At 37.3% G+C, this 15,466-nt stretch overlaps 1 protein-coding gene across 14 annotated transcripts in view; it reads left to right on the top strand.

Moving 5' to 3' along the window:
• Window positions 1–15,466, top strand: part of DOCK10 (dedicator of cytokinesis 10) — a 262,830-nt gene that overhangs the window by 217,067 nt on the left and 30,297 nt on the right. For 12 of the 14 annotated variants that reach the window (XM_032354991.1, XM_032354984.1, XM_032354985.1 and 9 more), the window contains exons 29-41: window positions 1,391–1,474; window positions 3,580–3,676; window positions 5,904–5,948; window positions 7,757–7,932; window positions 8,059–8,175; window positions 9,266–9,377; window positions 10,090–10,211; window positions 10,299–10,413; window positions 10,504–10,570; window positions 10,797–10,844; window positions 11,597–11,698; window positions 13,657–13,781; window positions 15,051–15,163. In XM_032354991.1, the coding sequence (XP_032210882.1) occupies window positions 1,391–1,474; window positions 3,580–3,676; window positions 5,904–5,948; window positions 7,757–7,932; window positions 8,059–8,175; window positions 9,266–9,377; window positions 10,090–10,211; window positions 10,299–10,413; window positions 10,504–10,570; window positions 10,797–10,844; window positions 11,597–11,698; window positions 13,657–13,781; window positions 15,051–15,163 (1,323 nt within the window). The remainder of the gene's footprint in view (window positions 1–1,390; window positions 1,475–3,579; window positions 3,677–5,903; window positions 5,949–7,756; window positions 7,933–8,058; window positions 8,176–9,265; window positions 9,378–10,089; window positions 10,212–10,298; window positions 10,414–10,503; window positions 10,571–10,796; window positions 10,845–11,596; window positions 11,699–13,656; window positions 13,782–15,050; window positions 15,164–15,466) is intronic. The other 2 variants (XM_032354986.1, XM_032354995.1) reach the window with 1 other exon arrangement.

Raw genomic sequence — 15,466 nt, 5'->3', positions numbered from 1 at the left:
CTACAGCTGGAGAACCTGCAAGTATTTGACATACCTGCTGGGACCCCATATTGTGCAGAAACAGAAAAGCCCCTATGTTCTGCCTTGCCTATCTCTTTATATCTCTTTCCATCTTCTGAGCCTGTGACTGTGACTGTGCTCTGGTGTCTGCCTCTCCCTACTGCTCTACTGGCAGATGGGAGGACACTGGAGCCATGTACCTTTTAGTGAATGGAGAGTTATTGAAAGAACTTAAATTCATATTAAAAGTGAAAATATAAATGGGGCAGCATACTAACATAGTAAGGAATGAGTAGGGACATAACAATAAGAAGAAACCAAAGGACAAGGGAAAGGAAAATAAAACAAAAATATAAATGACATCCCTAACAATTAAAAGAACATTACTAGAGAAAATAGTTCTTTATGCACAGATGTCTTTCAACGGGAGACTTTCTACTTGGTAAATATACTATCTATGACCAATTTTACATCCTGTCCTCTCTGAGAGAAGAGATTTGTTTGTAAAATTGAGAAGAGGTCCAAAAAATACGCAACCATTGTAATGGTACATGTCAAACTCTAGAGACAAGAAAGAAACCTTCCCTACTAAGTGGTACAGCAGCAGCAAGGTTTTCCCATGTACGTCCTCACATCCATGTGGATGATGGAATCAAACCCATGCACACAGTGATGACCTCCCCAGGGTCTGGCATCAGTACATATGGTCTGTGCCTCCTACTGCACACTTTCCCAGCACAGTCATTTGGCTAATGCCACGTTGGCTATGCCAATGTGGAATGTGTTTGCCTGTCTCCTCCCAACCTACTTGCTGTTTAAGACCCTCCTTGACAACAGAGTAAGAGATGGAAATCTCAGGGTCTCTTACCTTCATTCCACAAATTCAAGCTGCCTTGCCTGGAAAGGAAACTACTGGGTTAGAGGAAGCCGGAGATTTAAAAAGGTTTTCCTGACCCGCCTCTACCGCCTCTGTTCCTACCCAGTTATTGTACAGCAAAGGATCTTCACCTGATAAACTGTGTAATCAAATTACTAAAAGAACAGTAATAAAATGTAACTAAGTGATTTAAAAAAAATAGATAAGTAAAAGCTAAAACCTGCATAGAAAGGAAAGGGCTATAATATTTCACTGCAATATTTTAAGTGGTGTTTTATAAAATTGACAAAGAGGGTTTTGTAACTTTCTAGTATGTGCACACTATCTCATGTTTTAATTAGTTGCCATACGTGGATGAATGCTTAAACATATTGTAGAGTTCTTTTAAAACATTTATTACACAACACATTTAGTTAAATGTCATTTTGCTTCAATATATTTAATCACCTTTTCTAAAATCTTTAATGACCTTTAAAGCAAAAATGTCTGAATTTATGATTTTGTATTTTTTAGCGCTGTTTTACATTTATGGATCGGGGCTTTGTATTTAAGATGGTTAACAATTATGTCAGCATGTTCTCCTCTGGTGATCTCAAGGTAAGAACCAAGTGAAGGACTGATTGCTTTCTAAACCACTGCATTATAAATAAATCTACTAGTCTCTGTGTTTTCCTGCTTAAAACATTAGCCTATCCATTCTCTGCATCAACAAATAGTTTCTATCCCAATGAGAGGCAGCCTTTTTAAATGGTCCATCTGTTCGTCTTCCACATCCTTTCTTAAAGGGGGACTGTGGAGTGTGGAGTCTGGAATGAACATGTAGGTTTCACTTCTATTTCCTGTGGGCGGTGAAAGGAGTGATACTTTTCAGCTGCAATTATTGTGGTCAGGTTTGCTTGGGATTGACTTGGTTTTAGCACTGAAAGTCTCACTTTTCTGAAATCCTTCAGCCTAGGGGAAAATGGACAATTAACCCCATTTCCCAAGTAGGGAGAATGTGTTGGGAGATAGATTGGGAACAATGCTGTCTAGAGAGCAGTGATTCTCAAAGTGTGGTTCCCAGACCAGTGATCCCAGAGCTGACTGTGGCAGATGGGACTCCAAAATCTGTATTACAACAAGGCTTTCAGGTGATTCTTAAATTATTTCAACTTTGAGAACCATTGAACTATAGTGGGACATATGCTGGAAGGAATTAAGACTGGATATGGGCCAGATCATGAAAGCTGTACCAGTTAAGTCTCTCTGGTTGCAAGCAACAGAAACTTATGTAAGTTTGAGCAGAGGGAAAGTATTAGAAGCGTAAAGGCATCAGTGAAAGAGCGGGAGAGCTGAGCTTGAGAAGGAACAGGGGCCAGGGCACAAGAATAATTGCAAAGGAAGAACCATGTGGCTAAGGCTCACTACTGCTTAAAAAATGTTAGGACCATTTTCTTCCCCTTAACCCTCTGCTTAAAATTTACATTCCAGAGAGGAAATGTGTGACCAACCTGCTTCGGGTCGCATGCCTGCCTCTTAAGGAGGGAAGACAGGTCACCAGAACTAATAGTTCCCCATTAACCTTTGCCCATTGGGAAGAAGGAAAGTCCCCAAGGGGTAATTTTCTAGGTATTGGGAAAGAATAATGAATGTAGAGAAGCCAAAAATAAATAATGATCTTCTTATATCCATTCATGCCATGCTTAGGATCTTTTGGGCAATGGAGATTTACTTTTGACTAGGGGAGTTATATGATTATATGCCGTTTGGATTTTGAGAATCCATTTCCCTCTGTATATATTTTTTGAAAGAATATTCTTTTCTAGTGCTCCAATTATGCATGAAATTTGCCAAATATCCTTTTATATATTTCCAGGATATAATTTATATATTTCCAGGATATAATTCCAGGAGGCCTAAATTATTTATTTTTTTCAAAAACCAAACAGAACATACTCAATGAAAAATAATTAACATAGAATTTAATTATGCTCTTATTCACTTTGATGCACAAAGGATTAAGTCAAATACTATCCTTGTTTGAAATGAGAGTATTTTAAATTATTAACTGAAGTTGCCACAAAATATAATTCTAAAATATCCGAGCAAAAGGAATATATTTTATTTTGTTGGCTGATATTAGTGACAACAATGAATACAACCTAACTGGATCCTAAAAATTGATTACTTAGTCTGCACAATGAGGAGAACAGAATATTTATGAATTGTTAATTGTTTCTTCTTATGTGATTGTTTTTAACACATGTATTAAGCTGTCTTAGACCATGTCTGAATTCCATTAATCACTGTCCTAATCAAAACATTATTGAGAAGACAGGCCTGTTTGCAAGGGCAGGAAAGAGGTGAGATTAAATAATATAGTCTGAGAACAAAAGGCCTGCAGAGAGATCACATGGGCCATTATCTTCCTTAGCACTGGATAAGAAGGGTTGATTGCAGTGACCTGTTCCATGAGCTCAGTGTAGTTTTAGAGTTCTGTACCTGTGGTGAGACACAAGCTCTCTCAGAATAAACATGGGCTGATAGAAGCTTAAAGAAATAGAAAATACTACTGGGTAAGATCATATCTTCATATCTCTTAGAAGCTCAAAAACAAAAGTAGACAAAAGTAACTACATCTTTCTAGGTATAAGATTCAAAGGCAGATTTTTTATTAACCTTCTTGGTGAGTAAATAAGTCATTTAGTTTGCCTCTTTTTCAGACCTTATGCCAGTATAAATTTGATTTTCTTCAAGAAGTATGTCAGCATGAACACTTTATACCTTTGTGTCTCCCCATAAGATCAGCAAACATTCCAGGTAATGCCCAGAATTTGCACCCGTTCCTACAAAATGAACATTCAAATTTGTTTATTTGTTTTTAACCTTTGTTTACGTGTTGCTTTTTTCCTACTTCCTTGGTCTTGTTTGTGCCTCAATGATTATAAATCAAAGAATTTTAACCTACAGTAATACTTTTACTATACTGTCTCCAAAAAAAAACTTTCCTTTGATTTTGAAAGGCAGAAAATTATGGGGAGGAGAAGTTACACTTTGTGAGTACAAATTCAATTAAAGGTATCAATTAAAGTGTCTAATTATTTAAAATGCAATTCCTCAAAATGAGTTTTATACAAAAACAAAACTAAAACTAAAAACTTTTGCCTTGAAAAGGAGAAAAAAAAAGGCAGGCAGGAGGGCGGCACTGTAAATACTCAGCATCTGTGGGTTAGAAAGAGCCCCTGATGTCTGTGCAGGGAAGAATGGGGCTCCTCGATTCCATATTTGCTAAAGTATAAATGGTCTACAGAAAATGTTTTCATTTATGACTTTATTAATATATATTTTATATATACCAATATAGATAGATACCAAAATGACCATCACACATCTGGCCATCAGAAACTAATCGAACATCAGGATTCAAAGAAAACACTAAAATGATTTAAGGACTTAAAATATTCTTTTCCTATTTTGCAATACATGCAAATAGGCAATTATTGTGTTGTACACCTGAAACCAATATAGTGTTATAGTCAATCATACCTCAAGAAAAGGAGGAAGGAAGGAAGGGGGGGTGGGGTGAAGGAGGGAGCGAGGAAAAGAGAGAGGGAAAAGGGAGACAGGAAGCAAGACAAAATGCTTTGCTTCTAATGTGTGAGTAAATTATCCACAGGGCACAGTTTTGATATTCATGGAAAGCAGACACTAAGACGGTAAAGAGCCTCCTCACATGTATTGCAACTTATACTATATGTATTATACAAAGCTAGTATTTTGGAGGGAAAATAGAGTAAAGTGTGCATAATATTTTGGAGGGAAAATAGGGTAAAGTACATTATCCAGCCTATGAAAGTGTTGTCATTTTATTTTAATGTTTCAAATTCTTATTTAAATGCTAGTTAGTTAGCATATAGTGTAATACTGATTTCAGGAGTAGAACTTAATGATTCATCACTTACCTACAACACCCAGTGCTTATCACAGGTGCCCTCCTTAATCGCTATCTCCCGCTGAGCTCATCCCCACCCACCTCCCTCCAGCCGCCCTCAGTTTGTTCTCTGTAGTTAAGAGTCTCTTATGATATGCCATACCATAAACGTTTCGTCATTTTAATCTTAAATATAAGCTACTGAATTCCATTAAGGAATTAACATAAGCTATTTAATTAGTTATTCCATTTTTTTTCTTATTTACAAAGTACATTTAATCTTTTTTTTTCTTAATTTTTTTATTTTTTATAAACATATATTTTTATCCCCAGGGGTACAGGTCTGTGAATCGCCAGGTTTACACACTTCACAGCACTCAACAAAGCACATACCCTCCCCAATGTCCATAACCCCACCCCCTTCTCTCAACCCTCCCTCCCCCCAGCAACCCTCAGTTTGTTTTGTGAGATTAAGAATCATTTATGGTTTGTCTCCCTCCCGATCCCATCTTGTTTCATTGATTCTTCTCCTACCCACTTAAGCCCCCATGTTGCATCACCACTTCCTCATATCAGGGAGATCATATGATAGTTGTCTTTCTCTGCTTGCAAAGTATATTTAATCTTAATGCCTTTATAGAAAAAGAGGTAGAAACGTTACTTTCGACTTTTGTTTTGTATTCCTTTTTATTGTATAAATTAGTGTCAAGTTATTATTGGGTGAGATGTGCTGTTATATATCAAGAGGAGCAAACCTGTTATATATTTTAATTCTAATTGTTTACTATTTGTGAGTAGCTCAGGAAAAGTCCTAATAGTCTCTTTATAGATCTAATATTATCAACAATGAACATAAAAATATATGTTTTGTGGCGTGCAGATTTCTGATAGAAAATAACAGGTGCTCAAGTACACCTGTAAGAATTAAAATAATTCTGTTCATGAAACAACCTATGGTATTCGTTTCCAAGAAACAAAACTTTATTGAAAAGTCCCACTTATAGTTTAGGAAAATATATTTTAATTTTTCAGTATGAATTACCAATTGTTAATGAATATGGTGTATACCTGAGTATGTGTACATCTAAACTTTTTATTTATTCCCATTAAATCCAGATCCTTTGACACCTTCAGAATCAACTCAAGAGTTACATGCATCAGGTAAATAATTACATTTTATATTACATTATCTAAGCATCAGTAGCCATACCATAATCTGATAATATTGATAGATGCACATACTACATATAATATTGATAGATATACATACTACAAGTTTCCAATCTCCAGATGCCAAAAAATAGCCATATGTTTATCATAAAATCAAAACAGTCAATAAGCTGACTGAACATTGGTTACAGATAATTAAATGCTTTGCCCACCTCAATTCTTTCTTTTTTTTTTTCTCCAGAGTTTTACTTCTTTTTTTAAATTTCCCAAACCATCTAAAATTTTCTTAGGGTGTATCATAAACAAAACTTCCAGCTACATGCAATAACATGTTTGTTCAGTGTAACTAGCTTCATGTGATATATTTCTGTCAGTAAACCATGGCCTGGTTTTTTAGCTCATTTCTCAAGATTGAAATTATCATTTTTACTTGAAATAGATTCATAACTTAGAACAGTCTGGGCAGAACTTTTCTCTAGCCCTAGGCTGGGATTTACAAAGTTGTGTTCTACTTTTGGCCCCTCATGAATACTCACTGTTACACAGAGAAATGTTTTTAACCTAACTACGCCCTTGGACCACAATTTCTAGAACTTTCACATTCCCTTTTCTTCCACCTCCAGTGGCATCATCCTAGACTACAAACCTCCACATTCTTCATTTGCCCCTAGTCAGTGATGAACTGTAATATTTCAGCAGTTCATTACATCTAACATGTAACCCCACAGATTCACTGAGATAACCCCTATAAAGGGTGTGGCCTCATGTTGGCACTCAATACGTGTTCTAGAAGTGGGCGCTAGTCCTGTTATTAATCGTTACATTTAGGAAGCACATTGGGCAATTCCGAATAAATCCATATTTAGTGGAAATTTTAAGATTCCAATTTCTCCATAATTCAGGCTCCAGATTTTGCAGACCCTTTGATGTTCCTCTTCTTGCTCTTTCACATTCTTCAGCCAACTTGCCCTGGTCATTTTTTTTCTACTACGGGGGTCCTCCTACCCCAGGCCACATGCATCTCACTTCCCCCCTCCCTTCCCTGGGGTCAAACTTTTTTTATTATAGCCCTTATTCCACATTTCCCCCAAGGAATAACTCATTTACATCCTGTTGCCATGTGAGCAAATAAATAGGCACGGGTCTGATCTCAAAGCCTTTGGTGACATAATCCTTTCTACACAGAATTCAGTGCCAAATAGTGGAGGGTCCGAGGCACTAGCTAAAGAATTTGTGTTTAGATCTCTCCATCATCCGGCCCCAAGTGCCCCTCAAGTCTCAATTCCCACCACCCCATCTTGGCTGCTGTGCTGACTTGTACACCCCCAACCTATAATCCCCATACACTGTGCTTTCAGAAATCTTTGTCATGCAAAACTCTGTCCCCTGGTCCTCCCAAACTCTTCTCTTTCACCCCCTAACCCCCCACCACCACTGGCTCCTGACCCTCTGCCTCTCCATACCTTCAACAGCCTCAAAGGCCCATCTCAACATATTCCTTCCAGTCACACTTCCTGATTCTTCCAGACAAAAATTCAATCTTCTCTTTTCAACTCCTGTAACATTGTAGATATACCACTTTTATAGAATTTGACCGTGGTCAGTGAGTATTATTGGTAGTAGTGTACACACAATACTTCTGGGATGTTCCTCTCTCTCATTTCTCATCTCTAGTAAGACTGCATTACTGAGTCCTTCCCTGGTGGTGAGAGGGTTGGTAGTTGTTGGATAAATCTTTCTGAATTATAAAGTGATCATTTGATTTTCAATAACATGATCTCTTTGCTTTCCTCACGAAGATATGCCTGAATATTCAGTCACAAATGAATTTTGCCGCAAACACTTCTTAATTGGAATTCTACTCCGAGAAGTTGGCTTTGCCCTGCAAGAAGACCAAGACATCAGGCACTTAGCTTTAGCTGTCCTAAAAAATTTAATGGCTAAACATTCATTCGATGATCGATACAGACAACCAGTGAGTGATTTTCTTTTCTCCCTTCCCTAAACACCATTTAATGGCTCACTGCATTAAATGCATAGCAAACCTACAAGTCTATTGATTTTTATGTGAATAATTTCTTTTTACTACCTTTCCCCCTAGGAGAAGCAGGCCCAGATAGCAAGTTTATATATGCCCCTCTATGGCATGCTTCTGGACAACATGCCAAGGATTTACCTTAAGGACCTGTATCCTTTTACTCTCAACACATCTAATCAGGTGAGTTTACAAAATGGTTCAAATGTTGATTTTAATAAAGAGTTTGCCTGTTTTGTATTTTTGCCCTGGAGAGCCATTTTCCCTCAACTGTGAGCAAACTAAGCATTTCGTGCTAGCCATTTTGAGATGTTGGCATCAATGTCATTTGGTCCACATCAGTCCCTGAAGCCTTCCACCTCATCCATCATATCCCTCTCTTCTCTGTATCACCTTCCAGTTCTGTCCAGTTTTTACCAGGTTCCTCTGTTACATGCATGGCTCCATCCTCAGTGTGCCCCTCCTCCCTCCCCTGACCATTCCCCTACATGAGCTTCATGACCACCTGGTGTTCGTGTAGCCAAGCGCTTCAGTCATACCCAGGAGTGGCCTGTTTGCCATGCCTCCTCCACTGAGCCACCATAGTGGCTGCACAGCAAGCCACCTGAGATCAGATTCCTCTGTTCACATCCCAGATGAATTAACACACTACAGAAAGCAAGATATTACCACCTCGAAGTTAGGAGCTATGCCTTTGGGAAGCTGGTTAGAGGAAGACCTTATTCAAATCCCAGTGATACCAGTTTCTAGCAATGTAACCTTAGATAAGTAATCCAGGCTCTTTCAACCTCTACTATCTTCTTTATAGAATGGAATAGAATTACTCCATCACAGGATACTTATAAGGATTAAATGGTCTAGTAGAAAACACTTATAGAGACTGGCACGTAGTATTTGGAATTAGTTTTTAGTATTAGTAATATACCGAAGATAACCCATGATTATAATGATATGTAATCTATAGCATAATCTATAAAAAAACAGTAGCCATTCCAACCATTTAGTTTATATCTAGAAGGTAGTTTCCACTACATTTTAAAAAAAGAAAAAATCACATAAGAAATCAAGTGGTTACTAGGGGTATGGATTTGTCAAAGAGTATGGTTGTGACTATCCATTTCTACTACCTGCTTTTGCAGAAGACCTTTGCTGGAATATAAAAAAGGGCAAGTCAAATAGCATCAAATCAAAAGCGTAACAAAGAAAGCATGTGTGGGTTTCCAATGTTGAAATATGGCAATTCCCATTAATCTCTTCTGTGCTTGAAATGCAGGGGTCTAGAGACGACCTCAGCACCAATGGAGGATTTCACACCCAGTCAGCGATGAAACATGCAAACTCTGTGGACACATCATTTTCTAAAGATGTTTTAAACTCCATAGCAGGTACTTAAGACCTTTGGGGAACACTTGTGTTTCACTCTCATCCATGTTTACGTCATATATCATCGTGTTTTTTACCCACTCCATAATTCAATGTGCATAATTTCTGTATGTCAAAGTACACTATAGTTATATAGCTAAAGAGTTTCTTTTCCCATTTATTTAAAAACCATCCAGGGGCTTCCTCTTCTACTTAGCATTCAGTTTTTCTTGGCTCAAAGAGCAATCTGCTCAGATGTTAGCAAATTGCTTCATTCTGGAAACAATCTTTAAGTGTTCATTGCGTACAACCTGTAAAATATAATAGCCCATCAAATTCAAAATTTACTTCTAAGAACTATTTTGGAAATGTCATCTTCAATTCTTATAAACTGTCAAAACTTGAAAGCTTCTTCCCCAAAAGCCACCTTATGCACATTTATTAAAGCATTTTTATAAGAGAAACTTTCTTTTAAAAGTCTTTTAAGAAATCAAAGGAACAAGCAGTACTTTATTTCCATTTATAATGGCCTAAATTTTCCTAAATCCTTAAATGCCAGTGTGGTCTTCATGACCATTCTTACAATGTGGCATGTCTTTAATGGCAATTCCAGACTCCGTTATATCAGCCTTGCCCAACACTGCCACCACCTCCATGCTCCATATCTTTTTGGGTCATCATGTGTGTGCCCATTGCATCTCATTATCATCTGTGTGCTGTGGCTTGTGTTTGCAGCATTTTCATCAATAGCTATTTCTACAGTAAACCATGCTGACTCCAGAGCCTCCTTAGCAAGTCTTGACTCTAATCCAAGCACCAATGAGAAGAGCAGTGAGAAGACTGACAACTGTGAAAAGGTGGGGCTTCTTTCCCAACTCTGCAGCACCTTACGAGTCAGCAGTCTCTCACTCTACCTCAACCCTTCTTGGTTCTTCCACTTCTAGGTCCCTAGACCCTTGTCTTTGATAGGATCAACCCTTCGATTTGACAAGTTAGATCAAGCAGAAACCAGGAGTCTTCTCATGTGCTTTCTTCACATTATGAAGACCATTTCGGAGGGTAAGGAGAGCTCTTGAAAATTACAGTTTTTTAAAAAGGAAGAAACCCTGAGTTTCCAAGAGTCTCATGCTCCATGGTGTTTCCTTTCAGAGACACTGATTGCCTACTGGCAAAGAGCACCCAGCCCAGAGGTATCTGACTTCTTCAGCATCTTGGAGTAAGTTATAGAGTTGATTTGTTAACATTTTTTTCTGAAGCTTCAAAATAGTTTAGTATGCCATCCTTCATTCTAAGGACCCATTTGCTAAACTATCTATTACTAGTAATGGATGAAATATTTAAAGAAAATGTAATATTTTTCTTCTAATGTACTTAAATGAATGGTTTGTATAAATAAAAGGGCATGAATAATTAGAATGTGACTTTTTTTTTTGCCTTTCCAGTGTCTGTCTTCAAAATTTCAGATACCTAGGGAAACGCAATATAATAAGGTAATAACTTTAAAATTTCAATTGGTTAATCTGGCCTTTTAAAAAATTATGACAAGTAGTAATTTATCCAGTTAGACTTATAGATATATGTTAGAAAACTTAAAATGCACATAAGGATTATAAGGTTGACCTCACAGTAGACATAAGAGTTTGATGATTACCCTGTACCCATAGTAGGTCTAGGACTAGTTAAAGCTGTTAAGAGAATACAACACAAAACATACCTTTCTGAAAGGAAACCATATTTCCTACATAGTCTGAACTAACTTACCTATCATTTGTATAGATGTAATGTAGAAGATTCCTATTTAAGAAAATACATCCAATGTGAATAAGTCACAGGAATAAAAGGTACAACATAGGGAATATAGATGAGGTACACTTTTGGTGACTGCCACAAACATACGGACTCATCAAATTAGTATGCTGTACACCTGAAAGTAATATAACATTGTGTGTCAACTACTCTTCAATCAGAAGGAAAGAAAGAAAAAATATAACTCCCAGTAAGCTAAAGAGAAAAATGAATCTGGAATAACTATTGTGTTAGCATCCTTTTCTCGTGAGAGACCATGAAGCCCCCAGTACCTTCACTAAACCCCCATTTCCCATTGCTGGAAGAAAATATGATTCTGTTTTTCATAACATGTGAACTTATTTCCTTGTTCAATAATCAACCTGCCAGTTGCCATTCTGTATTTATAAATAAATTACTAATACTGAGCTATGATTAAAACATGTTTTCCTTGCAGAAAAATTGCTGCTGCATTTAAATTTGTGCAGTCTACCCAGAACAATGGAACTCTCAAGGGATCTAATCCTTCCTGTCAAGCATCAGGTCCCTTGTCACAATGGTAACATCACATTTGCTTGATATTTGTAATCATATTGTGTGTATAAATGTGTGTATATGTATGTATACATGTGTGTATATACATGTGTATGTATGCATATGTGTACACATATATACATATGTATCAATGTATTGTATATATGTATTTGTGTGTGTATATATATGCATAGATACATGGATATGGATGTGTATATGTGTATGGGGGTATGGATGCACACACATGAGCATGCGTGGATGCACACACACGTGTATATATGATATACTTCAAACCAAATGCAGATTTCAAGTAACTCTGTGTTTTTCTGAAAAAAACTTCTCAGGTACTGCCTGATCTGCCCCGCTAGCTTGTGAAGACCTAAGAGGCAAGGATTATGCTTTATTTATGTGCACTCAGGGCACAATGCCATGCATAGGATGAGGGTTAATAGGTACCTTAATTTAATTGAACCCAAAAAGACGTAATTCCAATATATGACTCGTTTAATGTTTCTTAACCTCCTAGTGACAAAGTAAAATGAGAGGTTGTATCCCCATTCCTCTCAATAATTGTAATATGTCAGCAGCATCTTTAGAGCTCAAATTGTTTTCTAAAGGGTCAAAGGCAGGGAGGATTTAGATGGATCCATAAGCTTATGGTAGGTTTCCTAGTCGTTACACTGATTTGACTAGCATATAGGACCTGGAGTCATCCTTTATTAACCTACCCTGTGGGGAAATTTTGCCCTGAAATCCTACTTTAATTCTCCCCTGGGTCTAGTAAGTAAGAATTCTATGCTAAAATTTTCTCCAGTTTGATTTATTCTTCCCAGAGTTACCATAATAATATATAATAGGAAAATGGCTGTATTTTAGAAAGAATTTTAGAAATAAGAAAGTGGTAAATAACCAATAAATCATGGAGTAAATTTTGCCTCTTCATCCATAAGATTCCTTAAAGTGGCCCCTTGTGTGAAAGTAAATGAGAAAATGTAATAGGTGTGTTTCGCAAGTGGTAATAGAATAGAGAACTATAAACAATGATTTTTTATGTTTAAAGACTATAGTCATGTACCTGAGGTCACTGTAATTTTGTTGATGTTTGGTCAGTTAGATTTCAGGCTTCTTCCTGAATGATCTAGACAGGTCCTGGCCATTCCCACCTCTCTCTTTCCAGAAACCAGGATTTTTCCTCCAGAATTTCCAGACTAAAATACACTCAAAACCTAGAAATAAACCAGTCCCAAAGGTCCAAGCCATACAGCCCAGGACCCATTATTTCATGTAGCTAAGACTCCTCTGGCTCTTGAAAACCAAAGTTAGATCTTCTGGGCCTCAGTCCATCTGGAGCGTTTGATTTGGTCAGAACCAAATGAGCCTTGAAAAGTGTCACCAAGAGAAAACCATTGCCATATCTATAGCCTTGACTCTTCAGGGTTTTTCCTATTGCCAGCTTTCCTCAAAAAAATGTTCTATTATCTTGGCCAAAAGATAGCTTAAATGAAAGTTGAGAATGGGAAGTGTTCCTACTTCCACGTAACACTGGCTCATTCCCCAGATGGAAGTGCCAAGGAGACATCAAATGAGAGCCACTGCCAGCCATTGTCTTCAGCCTGGAAAGTACCTGCACTCAGGGACCCCTTAGTTCTCTCCCTTACCAGGACAGAATCCCATGAACTTCCCATGGAATCCCATGATTTCATTAAACAGTAATGAATATGCTTGTTCAGATTAAATTCAGTATCTATTATTCTTCTATCATACTTTGGTATTAATTATCCTTCTGAACCTTTTTTTCATTTAAAAAAAACTTCTCCTAAAGTATTCTTAAAACCCCTTTTTATCATGTTATCTATAATCAATATTTTTATGCAACATCTCTATTTAAAAATTGTTTATGTTTTACTCAATCTAGAATACTTGATTGAACACCTATATGACATATCTCTCGTACATTAACCATTTTTTCCTATTAATTTTCAGGATGCATACCACGTCCACTCATGAAGGGCATAAGCAGCACAGATCACAAACCTTACCTATAATTCGAGGCAAAAATGCACTTTCAAACCCCAAACTCTTACAGATGTTAGACAACACCATATCCAGTAAGTAAACAAGAAATAATAGGAACATGATGGTGATCAGTGTTTCTATAGATGTGTGGAAAACATGAAATGCATTATAATGTTTCAGAAATTAGGAAATGTTTGGTGTGCCACCAAGATTACTGCTTTTCAGGCTTGCTGTAGCCCAGAGAATTTTTTTTAGAGAAAAAAAAAATCACCAGAGAAGGGGATTTAAAAAATCTTGTGAAAGGAAAAAGGCGAATCACTAGGTATAATCTGCTGGGTGTAGCTCTTCTGGTATCAAGTGACTTTGCTATTGTCAGGCTTATGGGGCCTCTCTCAACCAGATTATTGTCTGCTCTTCAAGAAGAGCAGAAAGTTGCCCATGTTCTAGAAACAACATGTGTGACATCTTGAACACAATAATGCACACACTCCAGCTTGTGAATGAGGAAAAATGGACCCAGTGTTTTTTGTACCGTGTACATATTAGTGATTCTGGGCATATGACCAGAGTTACCTGTTTGAAGACATGTGCCTTCACCTATAAATACCTTTAGTGCCTTTAATGGCCATTAATGCACACTGTCCACAGAGACTGTATGTTTAGTTTATTAGCCTGGGAGCATAAAACTTGACCCAGACTGAGAATGAGAGAAATGTGACTCTGTCAGTGCCTGTGTCAATGGAAAAGAATTAAGAACAAATGGTAAATGGATCACTCTCGTCTACAGCTGACATATGAAAAGGGCAAAACACACTGTTTTAGTCAGTTTGAGTTGTTACATGTTAATAGTCTGCGTGGCTTAAACAACAAAAATTTATTTCCCATAGTTCTGGAAAGGTGGGAGGCCCAAGGTCAAGGTGCCAACAGATTTGATGTCTGGTGGGGGCCTTCTTCCTGGTTTTCAGACAGCTACCTTCTTGTTGGGTCCTCACATGACAGAGAGATAGGTGGTCTTTCTTGTGTCCCTTTTTATAAGGACACTAACCCATTCAGGAGGGTTCTACCCTCAAGAGCTAATTACCTCCAAAGATCCCCTTCCAAATACCATCATATTTGGTTTGGGGCTTCAACATATGAATCAGCGGGGGTGACACCACCAGTCTATAGCATCCACTAAAGATTCTGTCTAGAGTTTTTGATTCAGCCAATAAGGTAATTGAACAAACAAAAACACTTTGATTTAATAAATTACTTAACAAAATACCAGTAAACATTGAATATGTTATAATAGAAAAAAGTCCTTTATGGGATACAAAGAATTTTCTTAGACATTTATGCATGTTCTACCTTATATTTTGTAGGCAACTCCAATGAAATAGACATTGTGCACCATGTGGACACAGAGGCCAATATAGCTACAGAGGTTTGCCTAACTATTCTGGACCTGCTATCCCTCTTCACCCAGATTCACCAGGTAAGTTGATTCTAACATCTTCACAACATAAAATGGGAGGTAGAAAAGTCGTAGGAAGTCAAGAACCTATTTTTAAAGTATTTTATGAAATCAACTAACCTTACATAAATCAACATAAGCGTGAGTGTAAAAAAATTTGAAAGATGAGACTCAGAATTTAACAGAAGTTGACTACTGTTCAAATGATATACGTACGTATATACGTCACTATTGTCAAATAATAAACATTTTTCCTTGTTCCTCCTGCTTCACTCTCAGGCAAGCCCAGCTAAGGGAAGTGTAATTCTACTTTTTCAGTCTTGA

The sequence above is a fragment of the Mustela erminea genome, chromosome 8 (genome assembly GCF_009829155.1).
Source record: "Mustela erminea isolate mMusErm1 chromosome 8, mMusErm1.Pri, whole genome shotgun sequence".
Classification (NCBI taxonomy): Eukaryota; Metazoa; Chordata; class Mammalia; order Carnivora; family Mustelidae; genus Mustela; species Mustela erminea.
Note: the sequence above shows the minus strand (reverse complement) of the source record. Positions and strands in the feature narration are given on the sequence as shown.